This window comes from Henckelia pumila, chromosome 2, assembly GCF_033568475.1.
Source record: "Henckelia pumila isolate YLH828 chromosome 2, ASM3356847v2, whole genome shotgun sequence".
Taxonomy (NCBI): domain Eukaryota; kingdom Viridiplantae; phylum Streptophyta; class Magnoliopsida; order Lamiales; family Gesneriaceae; genus Henckelia; species Henckelia pumila.
Window position 1 is genome coordinate 107,666,047 of NC_133121.1, and position 16,740 is coordinate 107,682,786.

General features: G+C 35.7%; 4 protein-coding genes across 6 annotated transcripts; 1 reads left to right on the forward strand and 3 right to left on the reverse strand.

Moving 5' to 3' along the window:
* Positions 1-11: 11 nt before the first annotated feature.
* LOC140883874 (ribonuclease MRP protein subunit POP4) lies at positions 12-4,395 on the reverse strand. 3 transcript variants are annotated; one of them, XM_073290488.1, is made up of 9 exons: positions 4,140-4,395; positions 2,952-3,166; positions 2,394-2,429; positions 2,229-2,305; positions 1,844-2,106; positions 1,190-1,258; positions 1,039-1,097; positions 777-878; positions 12-294 (listed from the first exon to the last, which is right to left on the reverse strand). In XM_073290488.1, the coding sequence occupies exons 2-9, from the start codon at positions 3,145-3,147 to the stop codon at positions 191-193; spliced, it is 906 nt and encodes a 301-aa protein (XP_073146589.1). In that variant the 5' UTR covers positions 3,148-3,166; positions 4,140-4,395; the 3' UTR covers positions 12-190. The 3 variants fall into 3 exon arrangements, with proteins under 3 accessions (XP_073146589.1, XP_073146587.1, XP_073146588.1); XM_073290486.1 differs by having other exon boundaries at positions 2,952-3,190; XM_073290487.1 differs by having other exon boundaries at positions 2,952-3,203.
* A 1,130-nt stretch (positions 4,396-5,525) lies between these two features.
* LOC140881329 (protein OSB2, chloroplastic-like) lies at positions 5,526-9,229 on the reverse strand. The gene has a single exon (XM_073286537.1). It carries the CDS (start codon positions 7,223-7,225, stop codon positions 5,810-5,812), a length of 1,416 nt encoding a protein of 471 aa, XP_073142638.1. The 5' UTR covers positions 7,226-9,229; the 3' UTR covers positions 5,526-5,809.
* A 1,474-nt stretch (positions 9,230-10,703) lies between these two features.
* Positions 10,704-11,615, forward strand: LOC140878110 (uncharacterized). The gene has a single exon (XM_073281715.1). It carries the CDS (start codon positions 10,704-10,706, stop codon positions 11,613-11,615), a length of 912 nt encoding a protein of 303 aa, XP_073137816.1.
* Positions 11,616-13,278: 1,663 nt separating this feature from the next.
* LOC140882631 (DNA-binding protein S1FA-like) lies at positions 13,279-15,286 on the reverse strand. The gene is made up of 2 exons (XM_073288746.1): positions 15,092-15,286; positions 13,279-13,699 (listed from the first exon to the last, which is right to left on the reverse strand). The coding sequence occupies exons 1-2, from the start codon at positions 15,143-15,145 to the stop codon at positions 13,484-13,486; spliced, it is 270 nt and encodes an 89-aa protein (XP_073144847.1). The 5' UTR covers positions 15,146-15,286; the 3' UTR covers positions 13,279-13,483.
* Positions 15,287-16,740: the final 1,454 nt, after the last annotated feature.

Here is a 16,740-nt window from a genome sequence, read left to right on the forward strand (position 1 = left end):
TTAGAAATAAAACTTGATTTATGCAAAAAAAAATTATATAAACAAAAAAATTTAAAATTAAATAAATTGATTTAAAATCGTTTCCAACCTTGTATGCTCCAACCGCGACGACCTTCAAATGGCGATGATGACAAGTTGGATAAATGAAATAAAAACTGGAACCTTACGACTATATAGATTCCTACAAACATCACGACCAAGGAACTAATCTTCTGGATCCAAGTCTATCACCAAGTAGGGTAATCTTCCAGCAATCAGCTAGTACCACAAATACCGATAACTTTTTCGGCACAACTGCAAAGAATGAGTATAAGATCAGAACAAAATGGAATCAAAACATGTGCAACTATATGCCAAGAACATCCCGAAGAGCAGGGCCCAGCGCCCAGCGGATACGACCGATAAAATGGTAGTTACGGCTCATGACCTGATCCTATATAACAAGACACACTCGCGTAGCATCTCTAATGAATTAAATGTCTTCTCTAAGCTTTAGCTTAGCACTAAGAGCAAGCGGCTTCAAGTATATGTACCAAAAGCCAGGCGACAAATACACAGCATGGATAACTGGAATTATCTGAAGAAGAGTGTCGACGTAGATATGAATTTAGGGGGCCCCTTTCCCAGTATTATCGTGGACACTTGATTAGAGACAGAGTAATGAAAAATGATTAACCGGCATTTACACTCTTTTTTGACAATCAACAGTGCAAGATGGAAAGTACAAACACAAAACTAGTTCTTGTAGAAACAAGCATCAAGATCAAGGGCACCACCTCTGAATTTGTTGTCCTGGGTAATAATTCCAAAGGTCTGCTCAGTTTCTCGAATCATGATGCCACGTGTTCCAATGTAGGAAACTACCTTACACTGAACAACTAAAAAAATTAAACAGAAAGTTTATATCATATGACTTGGAATAGAATGATGCAAGAAACCCATTGCTACATTAGAGCTACAGATGTTCAAAGTACCAAAACACTTTAGGGGTCTCTTAACATATACTGAAAGCTACAGGGACAGAGTTATTTTTCTAACCTAAAATGGTAGCACCATGAAGATCTGCATTGAGAACACACTGAGCCAAATGATCTTTCCTGTCAGGGCATCCACCCACACAAAAATTAACATCATATATGAGATGATATGATAACACATAATAAGTGAAAATAATAAGATTGCCACTAACCCAACATTATTCAGCAGTCGCAATATGTAAGATTTCCACTTTTCATGCATAGACTCGAAGATTTCGAATCTGAAACCAAGTCAAACTATATGAGAAGTGCTAAAAAAAATCAATGAAAACTTAGTAACCAACAACACAAACTTATATATATCATTGATTATACTAGTTAGATTATAAATTTATAACTTAGTCAGAAGACACAAAAAACCTAGGTCTAAAAAATTTCGCTCAAATAACTTCTCCAGATAAGCCAAATATGTTTTCTTTAATTGCGCCTCCATATTTTTATATCCCAGTTGTGTGGTTCCACGAGAATGAAAAGCAAATGATGGGCATTTTTTCCTAAGAATTAGCAGCATTGATGATTAAGGACCGTAAAACAAAATTATTTGAAGTCCTATACAAGGGTTTATACATATAAAATTAGGTGCAAATTATAACCATGCAATTCCCTATTGAAAGAACTTTTCTTGCCTTATTTGATTTATTTAAATAGTATTCTACTGCTAAAAGAAAATACATAAAAAAAACAAAACAGAAATCTGTCTTGCAATCACAAAACCAATATACTTGACTACAAGTAAAGAGAATAATGCGTAACAAAACAGCGAAATTGAGTACCAAGAAATGAAACAAATGGACCACATGACTCACTTATGGAACTCTTCAGGCAGGTCAAATGTCCCCTTCTTCTTATGCTGCTTCAAGGACATATGCTTTTTGGAGCGCTTTGAGGATTTTTGATGGACCTGAACACTGGAATGGTTGGAGAAGCCACGTTTTTCGACATAATTATCAAGGAGTATTGTATTCTCAATTCTCATACTTTTGGATCCCTGAATGTACTTCTGAGCAGAATCTCCATGTTGAAAAAGATCATGCAAGATATGATCAACTGTGGCCTTTCTATCAGAAATCTGCATATACAAGAGCAAAATAAGAATTAGTGTAAATATAATGAATTCCTGTCTCGTTCGTATTGGCATAAAACTTCTACAAAAATCAAAATTCCCAGAGACAGACTATGGTGAAGAGTAACCTGGTTAAAAGATGGTAGCAGTTTTTCATTCACAGAGTGAGAGAGTTCAAAGTATGCAGGCTCATTTACTTCCAGATCTGTAAATTACAGTGCATGTTTTATTACAACATTGCCAAACTTATTTTCCTCACACATATAGAAATAGGAATCGCCAGACAATTGTACCTTGTTTTGAAGTACGACCACAGAAGGAAATATTGCCTGCAAGCATCAGGAAGTAGCTCAATGAGGAATAACAAACTCATACACTAATGAGTTCACACAACTATAATGTATTAGAAGTCCAATCATGACACAGTAAAAGTTCAAATGTATGAAGTACTTAGAGGCTACAAGCCACATGCATGACCCTGTTGTCACTTCTTACATAACCCCAACAAGCCCAAACACATCCACAATTTATGGGAAAAGGGCAAGGAGTCAACTTACAAACTTCATAAAACAAACGACAGTGATTCAGTCATTTTACCAAGGTTATGCAATCTACTTTTGTCTTTTGACACAGACATCCACTCATCCATCTTTGGTAGCTTAATCAGTTTTGAACGGCAAATTATTATAAAGTTATCAAACAGACCCTAGAATATGCTGATCCGAAAATAATGTTATCTCTAGACTTTGAACAGTTCAACGACTGAATTAAATCTAGGAATTTTGCATTCCTATCAATCAACCATTATTCGTTTTTTTTAATAAAAAAAAAGAAGCAAAAACAAAATAAACCTTTTCTAGATGAGTCCTTGAAGGAAGGTTTTATAACCACATTATCTGCAGGTGGACGTTCAACATCAGAAGTAACTGGATTTGTATCTTCAATTGGCCTTTTTTTGCTCTTCCGTTGCTGTGCATGAAATTCTTCCTTTGCTTGAGCAAACCTTCGCTCCAGGGCTTCCAGTGTTCGTTTCCTTTGATCCTCCATTGTTGGCCCACTCAAAATACTTTATAAAGTAAACAAACCACTTCTGCAGAATAGAGCTGGATGGTGAACTAGAATTAAATGAAATAACGAAAAAAATACAAATGTAAAAGCAGCAGTCAAATAGTCAAGTACCATTTTAAAAAAAGGTTAATAACGGTATCACTCAAAAAATACAGCCACCGAGAGTTTACATGTCAGATGTGAAACTCATCAAACAGCAGAACCAGGGAGACAATTTATGAGATTAATATCATTTGGATAACCTCACAAAATTTTGTCATAAACATGATAAATAGCTTAATTTACCAAATATACAGTAAATTCGTAATTCTCAATTTTTTTCTACAAAAATAGAACCCAATAATTATTTAATTCCTAGTCAACGAATACCAACTACTTAGTTTCTCTAAATTTCACCTAAAATAGCATCAAAGTTTCAGATTTCACAATGTCCTGAAATTGTTGGAATTTTGTACGAGGATCTCCTAATGATGGCTCTAAAGCATCAAAAACTCAATCTGATAAACATTACGGTTTTGGAGAACTTAAACTAACATTTTTAAACTTCAAAAGTAAGCCAAAGTAACTTTTAAAGGCTGAACAAAGAATTTAAGATGTTTCTTTTAGGTCAGAACTTAAGTTAAGGTCTTCCGGTATGAAAATGCAACCTTTTCGAATCGAAAACTTGTTCTCGTACTACTCTCAAAAACATAATTTTTACAACCTACGGTACTGTTTTGGACTTAATTCTGTGCTATAAAACAGCAGGTCACAGATGCAGCAGGACTGCTCATGTGCGGCCTTATCTGCGGCTCTTTTGAGCCTTATAGATCCTTTCTCCGCTCTATTCTCAATCCTAACACGACCCTATAACATTCATATAAATGTTCAAACATAAAAAATTGGCTGCGTGCATTTTCGAAATCAAAACATTCAAAATCTGCCCAAAACTCTTTGTTAGATGAAAAATAAACTCGAGTCGATATTTATACCTTACAAGGCCTGAACAGTGCTCGAAAACAGCCTATCAACGTCCATTGATGTCTTCATGACGAGATGTTTTGAGGAAAAAAGCAAAACGACTGATCACAGCCAAATTCTTCGCGGCACTGCTTCCCGCAGAGTCCGTTGTTCCTTTTCTAGCTTTCTGTCACAGTTCCGGCAACTTCAGGCGGTGGTGGCTAACCGGAGGACGTGGGGAGGCGTGGGGAGGAAGGACGCCGGCTTGAGAAATTTTTCTTCAATTTAATTTTGTTTGCTTTGCTTTGCTTTTTTATTTATTTACTTTTTAATATATATTCTCCTGAACTATAGAATCATGTTTCGGGCTCCTGATCTAAAGCCTAACCTATAACTTAGATTAAGCCCAGCCCAATTAATTTCAACTCATTTATATTTAAACTTTCAATTAAATCTTGTAAGTCCAATGGGAATCCACCCGAAAGCTTTTAAAATTTTAAAAATCTCTATAAATAAAATTTCGAGAGGATAATGTTTATGCTTAGTTTTCTTTGACATTATTCTTTTGAGCATCTCAAAATTTTAGATGTTATTCTACATCCTAGTTTCATAATTTTTCAAAAATCATAAATTTATTTAACCAAATATTTATGTTCAATAGAATATTTTGGAACCTCTTAACGTTCAAAGTGCGAAAATCCACAAGATTTATCTTCTCTCAAATCTCAATCCCACCGATGAAGTATTATTAGTCTTCATTATTGTCATTTGCTATTTTTTTGTTTATAATTTATGTTTCTCAAAAATTTATTATCAGTGCTACTCAAATGGTTTTCCTTTTCAGTTAGTTGTTTTACCTTCATAGTTGTAATCAACTAGATATAACTAAAGGATTAAGTGATTAACTCCTACTTTACAAATCAATGCAATTTATTTAACCAAAAAAAGTGTTTTAAAATGTTTACAGATGTTTCATGTTTGGATAGTTTTTTAAAGCATTAAAAAATTACAATCACAGATTCTAAAAATGTAAGTTTGAATTCTTTTCACATTAGAGTTTCTCCCCAAACGATGTATCGTCCGAAAATATTAGACCCACAACATCCAATGGAACAAAGAGCTAGTGAAAGAAATACTCCTAAGTTATGAAAGTAAAGAAACTACTTTTAAAGATTTTCAGTTGGCAAAACTTGAATCTGTCAGCAAATTACTCGTAAAATCATATTGTTTTTCTATTTGAAATTTAGGATCACAAGATTTTCCGAGCTCGTTTTCCTTTGGTTTGAAACCATTTCAGATCTTCTGAACTTTCTTGAGTTTCCAAGGGAGATGGAGCTGATGCATACTCAAACAAGAATCTCAGTATGGTTTTTGAATGTGATGATGATATGATGCATTAAGCAACAACAAAAAAAGCAAATATCAATTCCTAGTTAAAAGAAAGTAGAGTTATCATAGCTCTGACCAAAAATCCGCACAATATGCACAAGAAGTTAGCACCCAAAAACTTCTACAACAGCAGACAATACCACAGGAATGAAGGGACAAGGAAATTGAAATTACAAAGGCCATCATTCTTTCATATTTTCATTTTCCAGCCAAAGTTCAGATGGCCAACACAGGGAGATTCACAGAGCATCAAAATGGTTTATACCCAACTTCAATAGCAGAAAATCGTTTGTTAATTGGTCGGCCTGTTTCTTCAGAAGCTTCGAGAAATTTGGCCATCTCGCAACGGTGGTAACCTTGACAAGGCCCAATCTGGTGACCTGTTTAACCACAACACTTCTCCAGTCTCTTTGTGCTTGAAGTCAGGAGCTTTTGGATTCTTCTTGTTTGGTCTGTTATCCCACCATTTATCTGGATTCTCCACCAAGTTCTTCCAAGAATCACCACCCTTTTCGTCCCTTTTTATTTCATCAGTCCCTGGACCTGCTGGTTGTTGTTTCTTAGCATAGATTGGTTTCACATCAAACTCCAGTTTTCCAAGTCCAGCCAACACCCATTCTGGAGCCCCATTGATCCAAAGACTCTCACCAGTTGCCTTATGTTTAAAATCTGGGAATTTTTCTTTAACCAATCCATTAGATTTGTGCTCACGATAATCCCACCACTGCAAGGGATTTATGACAAGATCCCTCCAAGAATCCCCATCTTTATGTTTGCTAGTAGTCCCTCCACTCATCTCCTTCTCTTTTTCCAGTTTAGAGTTATCGTTGAAAACCATTTCGGCTTTGTTTCCACCTTGCAAAGATTGAACGGGTGTTGCTGCCTCCGAATCATCAAAAACTGGTGATTTAACAAAACCCGGAGCAGAATTCCCAGAACCCCGTTCATTTGTCCTGCCCATACTCGTCATCTTTGAGTGTTCCAACGAGTCCCTCCATGCCGAATTTAGAGAAGCATGACCATCGCCCCCATCATAGCCACTTTCAGAAGAAATGTTCACCTTTAACGTTTTAGCCTCGGGACTAAAAGGCTTATCCATTTCTACATCAGAAGTTGCAACTTCTTTTTTCTTCCCCGTATAATTCGAAATAGTCATTTTCAGTCCCTCAACAAAGTTAAGATTTTCCGCCACGACATGAAACTTCCCAAGACTCTCGCTCAACACCAATCGCACTGGATCCACACTCAGCTGTCCAGAAACAAAAACACAATCATTCTCCTTCACATGACGAGCCACAACATGAGCCAAATCACCCTCAAACACAACCGGAATCAACAAAGAGTTCTTATCTTGCGAAATGATCGTCGCAGCCCAGTGTTTCCCATCAGAAGAGGTCTCGAACTTCACAGGAATCTTCACACGACCAATTATATTCACAAAATTCGCAACCTTTGCTTGATATGGAATCTCTCTCGGCCGAGCCCAGAGAGTGAGTTCCTCCACTTGTTTCTTGACTCTCTGAGAAAAACTCGAGGCTGGTTCAGAAGATTTCTGCGTTTTAGGATTGCTAGATTGCTGTGCTTTCTGGGTCTTATCAGTAATTTTGGTAGAATAGAGATTGGATTGTTGAAGGGAAGTAATGTGGTTGATGAAAAAGGGATGCTTTCTTGATGAAGGAGAAGGAATGAAAAGGCGGGCCGATGATTTCGCTTTAGCTAAGAGATTCATGGCGATTAGAAACTATGGAGTTGGCAAAAAAACTCTGATCAGAAATGCTACGGAAAAATTTGCAAGGGAATTTCTTGGTTAGGGTTTTGGGTTTTTGGAGAGGGAAGGGAGACACTCGATGGCTCAAACACGCTTTTATGCAACCTTTTTAACTAAAGTCGTTGTTTTATTACACACGATTTTACCTAAAAATAACAGTGTCCGCCAGGTGTGCCTTCTGCTCGACACTTTGAACAGAATATTAAACAAGCTGTTTGATTTCACCCAGCACAAAGATCCGACCTTTCGTCTTTCACCTCCATCCCGCTAATTGTGCTACGATTCCCAGAAAAAAACAACGTCGAATTTTTCGCCTAAACTAGCTTCAAGGCATGTTTTTCGGTTTGCCCGTTTGATTACAGAATTAATCGACGAAGTAATCAAGAAATCAGTCCAGAAGGAGCCATTCGTAGCGCATGTTTTCTCCTTGTTCTGTGAGCTTTGGCGACTCTGACCTTGTATTCGAGAGTTTATTTGGGGTACCTTTCGGTATCGCAGGTGTTCTTTGATGCCACTTTGCATATAGCGCTGGGCGGATGGGTTGTTTTGGGTTATGAATAACTTGATTTTTTGTGCAATTCCCGGCTGTTGAATGTGAAGGATACTACACATATTTCAATATTTCTCAAGTTTGAAAACGAAAATGCAAGAGATGCTAAGAAACAGGCGTCTTGCAACCACTTGGATTGATGTGTTCGGATTTTCCAAGCGCGTAAATTGTTTTTTGTAAGTTAATTTTCCAACAAAACACCAGGAAGGCTTCTGGGTGATTTCTATTTTTAATCAATTCTTGGATTCTATCTGTTTTTATTTGCCTAAAGGCACAATAAACTACTGTTAATATACCTATGTTAATATACTCCCCTTACTCGCCATAGTACGACTGTGCATTAGCTGACGCCGATAAGTTGGGGTGGAGGGTCAAAACTTTAAAATGTGATTGTCTATGGTAGTGTTGTTACGAGAATCATGTATTCAAGTTCCCTTTGCTTGCTTTCGAAAACGGTAACAATAAAAGATTCGAATGACTTGTTAAGAGGCTCTTTATGTGTTGTACTTTTTCTGTTGCGTAGCTTTTTTGTTTGATATTGAATTTGTTGGTTCGAGAGTTGATACGACATGAACACTTTGCTTTTTCTCATAATTTTTATCCATGTCTTATTGTTGCTTGTCGAGATTTAAGGATCGCATTGAGGAGACAATCCTCAAAGGACTTTGAATCTTTTGCTATCTGAAGTCTCTACTTTCTACTCCTGCTTTTAGTTTTGGGATATAGGTCAAGTTGCTGGAGGGGCCACTATAAACAATCGGTACTCGGTTTCAATAAGTATCCCATTAATTTACACATGATTTATAAATGCTTAACCTGCATATTTTTAGCTTATGTTCTGTATTTCATTTCAGCTGTCCGACTTAGCTGTAGCATGGACTAAAAATATTTTCTGTAAGTGAAGGTTTTCAATTACTGCATTTGAACTTGCTTGAGCTTTGTATGCAAGCAAACGTTGAGCTATCTTGATTTCAGTATATTCTTAGTATATTGTTACTCAATTTACTAAAATAATATGATTTTCTCTTAAAAACATTTCGAACTTTTGATCTATTCGATTAGAGCAACAACATATACTGCAATAATCTAAACCGAAGGAGTTATAGCATACACTCACTATATGTGATGTAACTCGTGTAAAAGAAGCGAAAATTCATGAAGCCGCATGAAGTTTTCCGCTTTTCACATCCTTCCTGTATATGAAGGAAACTAGAGCCCCCACTGTGTGTGGGGGAGCTTTCTGTTTCAGAAATTTTGTCATCTCTTTCATGCCCTCTCCCTTGTGGCTGCATTTGGAATCCTCGTGTTAACACAATCTGGCTGATTGTGTTCTTATTTTTGGCTCTTTTTTTTTTTTTGGATTTTCCTTTCAAATTTATTAGGATGCTGGGTTTGAGTAAGAACAACAAATTCGTGATTAGATTCTATGTTCTTATCCACTTTTTGTCGCTCACTCGATGGTCCCTTTTTGGATCACCAGCCATATTATGTAAAGGGAAAATATCTCTTCCAGAATGGCTTCTTCACACTTGTGGAGTCACTGAGTATATGTGGTTTGGTTTTTTTCAAAAGAAAGTGTTGTTTGTACTAAAAAATGGTTAATACTTCATTATTTTATCTTATTGATTGACAAAGTTGCCTTTTACCTTAGTTATTGCTTCTACAAACATACATCTCCTTCCAAAATCTTGAAATTTTTGTTCTTTAGTGAATCTATGTCGAGTCATGTAAGTTATTAATTATTGATTTGAATCTGGTTAAATTAGTTGGGTCACTAATGATTCAATTGTTGAAAATCTAATGGTTCAACCCTTGACATGATTCTCTTGTAAAAATCAGGTCAGCAAAATTCCACTTTCAATTACATCTACATTTCAATGCCGCATTGATTATTTAATTTAATATATGACACCAATGTTATAGGTACTATATGAGTTACACACGGTTACGTATTTTTTTATAATTAAAAAATATTCTAATGAAGAGAAATTTTTATTGATGCATTTAAGTCTTAAAGATAATTTCATAATTTCAAACGTAAATTTCAAACGTAATGGATGCATGACTCAATGTATAATTAACTACCATTAATCATATAAATTATCAATTAATTTTTGCATAGAGTTAGTTTGGTAAAGTTTAATATCCGAAAGTAATTCCTTCCTTGTATATATTTTTTATATGCACACGTAATACGTGTACAAAAAATATAAATTTAAAAATTTTAAAAAATGTGTTTGTAGTTAACTAAAAAAGTGAAATGAGATGCTTAAAAAGATTATAAATTCATGACATAAAGTGATAACATAATAACAACCGATGATAGAGATTGCATATCAAGAAAAGGATAACTTAAAACCATAGTCATGATGGAAAATCACGTTTATTGAATTATTGTTTCTTAAGCAACCCAAATTTAACATAAAATATGTTATATTACATATATATATATATATATATAGAGTTCTTTTATGGTGCCCAACTCTATATGCCCAACTCCATGCCCACCATGTACAATATGTGATAAGTCAACTCATCAATTGTGTTGGTCAACTCACATATTGTACATGGTGGGCATGGAGTTGGGCATATGAGTTGGGCACCATAAAAGAACTCTATATATATATATATATTTAGGTGTTTACATTTATATCAGTTTATTCTACACTGACTACGAGGAGGCATTAACGTCATATCAAAAATCAACAAAGTAACAAAAACTAAAATCCAGAAAAAAATAGCATACGGTAAGAAAAAGCCTACCCCTTCAATCTCAATCCCCTCCTCCCACACCAGAACAAACCAGAGAAGACGCGCATAAAACACAATACGTCGGCATAATAAGGCAAGCCAAGAATCGATTCTCACTGCAAGATGAAATCTTTATCGATGCCAGTCTCGAGTCCAAGCAGGGCTGGGGCCGAAAATTTTCCTCCGCCATTGATGAGGTTCTTGAAAAGAGATTTGGGAAGCAGAAGCAGCGGCAGGCCACGTGCAAGCCCGATGCTGATAGCCAAAAAGAACGCGGCTGGTGTGATTGAAACTACGCAAGAGCCATCTTCTCCTAAAGTAACTTGCTTTGGTCAAGTCTCTGCTCGCCGCTCCGCCAATGCGAAGGCCAAAGCCGCCGCAAGCCACCGTCCCTGGTGGCGGCACAAGAAAGCCTTGTCTTGCAGCAAAGTTGGTTCAAGATTTGGCAGCTGGTTTTTGTTCTGTAAGTCTTGTTATTGCAAGAAAGTGGATGCAAGAGAGGATTCTTTCAGGGCTAATACCAATCAGAAATGCCAAAAGAATGACAATGGTGCTTCGGTTAATAAAAGCGATGATGATAGTAGTAGTAGTAGTAGTAGTAGTAGCGAGAATGAGGTTGGCGGTGTAAAACGTGAAAAGCTTGGAGTTGGGATTCAAGAAAGTGCCAAAGATTTCGTTTTTTGCCCACCCAAAAATGCACTAATCTTGACTAGATGCAGATCTGCTCCTTACAGATCTTCATCTTTGGCAGCAAGAATCTGGGGGTCTCCATTTGAACCTGCTGGAACAGAAGCGGCCAAAACTGAAATCGAGGCAAAAACAGAGCAAGAATCTCATCCCTCTCCAGAGAAAGCGGCGGAGGAATCAAGAATTAGCCCCGGAAACAGTACGAAGTTGGAAACTGAAAAAAATGCAAATACAGAAAGTAATGATCAAGATTCGAAGGGAACTGAAGGAGGTGAAGTAGTTCATCCTTTAGTACTGACGAGAAGTAAATCAGAACCAGCAAGAACAGGTGAGAGGCTTAATCCAGAGCGCAGTTTTGGTTGACATCCCAACTTTGAGTAATTAATAAATGGTTGCTTCTGCTTCTTTCAGAAAATAAAATAATGTAAATTGATCTTGTATCTAATAATCTTTGCTGCATTTTTGGTGGAAGCATTGTCATGACTCATGAGTATTTAATGATGATGAACTCCCACTGCCACATGAGGATACAAGAGCAAGACACAATAAGGTCTTACAAATACAAGTAATATGCAATGAAGCAACTTTTTCATATTAAATTTCGCAGAAAACTTGAGCAAAGATCGAATGAGAACTGGAAGACATACAGTGAAGTCATTCCATACTTGAAAGTTACTTTCAGGTTGTGAAATGATCGTGTTCATCATCCTAAAATCCCATCTTGTTTCTCCATTTGTATTTATTTTTTTGTGCTGGTTATTTTCGAAAATGTTTCGCCGCCATCATGGTTTATGAGACAATTATCCAATGGATTTTTGTATGATCTCTAAAAAATTATTAAAAAAAAATTACCATCTCATTTGGGTTATCTTTTTTTTTTGGGTCATAACGGTGAACTTTATATTTATACTATTATATAAAAAATGAGTTTCTGTATGAACTAATTTTGAGGAAATCAAAATTTTTTATTTCATAATTACCCCTTCTTATCCATTATCCCACTAAACCTCCCACTCACTCCATTTTTTGTTTTCAAAAAAAAATTACATATAAAAAAACATCTATTTTATACATACAAAGCATGTGCATTTTTCACATATATATATAGTTGATGGATCATGTTATTAAGTCCAAACCAGTTTTCAGAGCAGAAGGGCATATACAAATTCTGTAAAAAAAAATATTGAATCTTCAATTTTCTTAAATAAATTTGTGCCACTGAGGATGCATGAATTTTATCCCCCACTTACATAAACAAAAACTGTCCCAAAATTATAATTCTGACTGTAACATAAAAGAGTGGGATTTTTTTTTTTTACATTGTCTCACTAATCTTTGTTCATCTTTGTCCGTGAGATGAGTTAACTTTGCAATAACAATCAAAACTTTTGACAAAAAATTAATATTTTTTAATAAATAACACAGATAAGATATTCATTTCACAAAATTGATCCATAATACATCAAAAAGAGTTTTTTGTGAACATAAACTGATTTTATTTTTTCTCCATTGTATACTAAAAGGATTATTTTATACAAAGATATTATTCTAAAGTTAAAAAGGGGGAAAAAATTTATTAATACTCAGATAGTTATAACGATATTTTCCACTCAAATTACGTGAATATCATCCATTTTAATTTTAAAAAAATTATGCACCACATAAATTCATATGGATGAGAGAAATTTTAGCTCCACATCTGAAAATAGATGAGAGCTCAACTCATTGGTTTTTGTAGAGTGAATTCAGTTCACTCCAATATTCACAGGTCATTCGGCATTATGAAAATTTGAACCTTTTAAAAGTTCCATTGGAATGGTGACTTAGAAGGTAACTTAGAATTGAAGTAGTAATTTATCCACCCATAGAAGAGAGAGTAATGGCACAGGTCTCTAGAGGAGAGGCAAAAGCCAAGATAAACCAATCTGTCCCTTGTGAGTTTGTACAGTGTGTGCGCGCAAGCGTAATGTATTAGGTCTCCCAACAAAACTAAAATGTCAAAATTCGAAAGAAAGGCAACAAGATGAACAAACGCAAACAACAATCTTCCTTCTCAATCAATAGGCAAAGCCGAGAGTCTAATTCTAATCTCAAGTGAAGTTCTTTCCATGCTGGATGACATCGAAGGTCCTAAAAACGATGCAATGATTTTTTGACAAAGTTTTTAACATTAAAAATCCAAAGAACAACAACTTCACTTCCTATGGGGGACCATCCCATTTTACCTCAATCTATTCTCCTGGAGCCGATACTCCTTGCTTCAGCCTTTCCTTCTTCATCTTCTTTTTTGAAACAGGCTTCTTTTTCTTCTGAGGGAAGTTTTTCTGGGCATATGTGTAGAGAGCATAGTTTCCAATAAGGAATGCTAAGAGCAGCCCACCTATGACAAGCAGGACAATCAAGCCTGGGTTGAATCCCTTCGCTTCAAGGTCCTGGGCAACATTTTTCTGTTGATCCATAGAATGAGAAATCAAGAGCAATAAAATAACCGCCAAAATTTTGAATCATATAACTGCCAAGTTTACATTCGAATTAATGCAATATTTGATTCAAGCAGAATCATGTTACAACATAATCCATGCTGAAGGATATATTACATAATTGTATACCTATTAGCCAAAGCAAAATGCACGAGTCAAACTGAGTGAACGGGACATGAGGAAATTATGAGAGCCAGCGCAGAAGATATATAATCTTGTGGATGCTTTATGCATTGCATTAATAATTATCTCAACAATATCAGCTGAGTCTGACAATAGTAAAATAAAACCTAATAGTTGAATGCTGTAGCATGATATAAAAGGAGAAAATTCTTCTAGGTATGACCATCGATTTCAATTCAGCCACCTATCAGGTGATGGGGAGCAGGGACGGACAAACCACAAGTCAACAAACCAATAAATGAATGGTTTAATCCATGTAAAATTTTAAAGCATCGACCTTAAGGGCATCAATAGATTATGCCGAGGCTTTCTAATCTCCTATACTAGTTTGAATGTAGCTTTTATTTAATGCCAAAAAATCTACTTCACTGTCAAATGCAAGGGGGGGAAAGTTGGACAAGATCGAGAACAGGAAGCAATGAGGAAAAAATAAGAGTTAGCCTCAAAAAAGCAAAACAAGATCATCCAAGCAGATGAACTTAAAATCAGATCAGCCAATCAGCTTTAAACTGAATCCGTAAAGCAAGCCGTGGTGTCAGGATTTGATTGGTGCCATGGAAACAGATTCTAAACATTGTTTCCTCCATATATATAACGATGTACAGGAATAAAATTCAGATCCACCAGACACAGGGTAATCATATACGTAACATGCATGCTAGGCTGCTAGCCATCACAGTCAATCACACATATAATAGACATGAAATAAATCCCACTGGACCAACAAAGCCATATCAATAAAACATGGGAAAATAATATCAAACCAGCCATGTATCAGGAATGTGCATTGGGTAACTGAATTCTATCATTTCTCCAATTTCCCTGATATAGTGTTCGAGTAAAAAACGATTCTTTCTATATGTTCACAGAATGAGCCCAAGCATCTGTAACTGAATTCTATCATTTCTCCAATTTCCCTTCGACAAACCAAAAACATGCAACCGCAATCTCATCTACTCATCAATTTCGACAGCAAACCCAATAAACCAAAATAATTCAAGCAAATCAACCCAAGAACAGATATTTACAAAAATAAATGTAGATAAATACATACGATATCGAATCCAGCGATAATCCACAGATCTTCGATGAAATCAACTCAATCAATTCCAAGAACAACAGATCTACAAATACGAGCAAAGATTTAGATGAATTTTGACCCAAAAAAAAAGGTACCATTCGATCAAAAGACGGAGGCGCGCGATCGTCAAAATCTGGTTCGTAATCCATGGCCCTCAACGTTGACACTGACACGTATCAAAGAAAAACAAGAGAAATCGATAAGATCGGACGAGAAAAACTGGAGAAACAAGTGCCGATGGGTCTTCAATTAAGCGCGTGTTTCGGTATTTGTGGAAGTTCTGCTCTGCGGCAGAGTTTTCTTTCAAGTCCTCCACTTTTTAATATTTACGAAATGAGCCACATGATATTAGCCCAAAACGAAAATTGAAACTCGTAAGCCCAATCTCGGTACTAAGATCAAGCCCAGTGATATTGGGCCTATCTAACTCCCTTTAAAACTGGGAGATCCATACAAGTTATATGCTTTAAAGATCTTGCCATGAAAGAGTGATTCGAAGCCATGTTCTATTCGATTATTATTTGTCATGTAGATTTATATAAGAGGAATTTCATATCATCTGTTTGTTAATTTATGTGAATTTAAAATAGAGGTATTTGCACAAACCACCCCTTTGAAATATTGAAAATGCATATTTCTCCCCTGTGAAATTTTAATAGGCATCTTCAACCCTAACCTTTTAATAAATCAGCACACTCGCCCCTTCACATGAGTGTTTGTTGCGCACGCGCCCCTCATGCGACTGGACAAATATTTTGATATTTTTTTTGCACCAAATATGTAACACCCGGTATTTTAAATACGTAAATCCGCATGCATAAGTATGATATTTAATTATTTAAATTTGTGATTTACGGGTTAAATAATTATGTGAATTATTTGTGCATGATTTAATTTATTTTTTAAGCATTTAACCCATAATTAGTGATTTTACGATTTTTAGTATTTTAATTGTTTTGATCGCGTAGACGGACGAGATGACAAATTTCTAGCCAATTTATTTCATGAGCATTTTTAGAGCCCAAAAATATTATTTTGAGTTTTATTACCTCAAAATTTTTAGTATTTAATTTTATATAATTTTAGGAGTCCATTTTTATCCAAATTTAGCCATTTTAATGACTTTTAATTATTTTTAAAATTCCCTTAATTTGTAATTTCGGGATTTTTATATTTTTAAATTGAGTTATCAGATTTTAACTTTTATTTGAAAGATTAAGTTGTATATTTTTATATTTAAAACTTTTTTTTTCTATATTTAATTAACCTATATTTTAATTAAAACAAAAACCAAACCTAATCTACCCAAACCCCACAACCGATTCCCTTCACTCAGCCACCTCACCCCACCATATTCATCATCTTCATCGGCTTCCCACAGAAAAACCCCATAGCCTCGGTTGTTCAAGCTCCAAGTTGGTCGTTCGTCGTCCTGGAATCGTCTCACGCACGTTGTTTCTCTTTAATTTCGGTGAAAGGCATGATCTTCTTTCATTTTTTTCGTACCTATCAGATACTATGTTGTGTGGATTGTGTATGCATCGAATTTTGTTGTTTTTTTCAGAAAGAGTTCGAATTTTATTGTTGAAGATGCATGGCCCTTGTGTTTTGAATTATCATACTCACGTTTGTCTTCCGTGGTTGCATTTGGCTGCTGGTCGAGCGTCCAGAGAGTGTGTGGGTGTGGCCTGGACTCGAATGGCTCGAGTGGTTCGAGCCAAACGAGCCCAGGAAAGCCACAAAG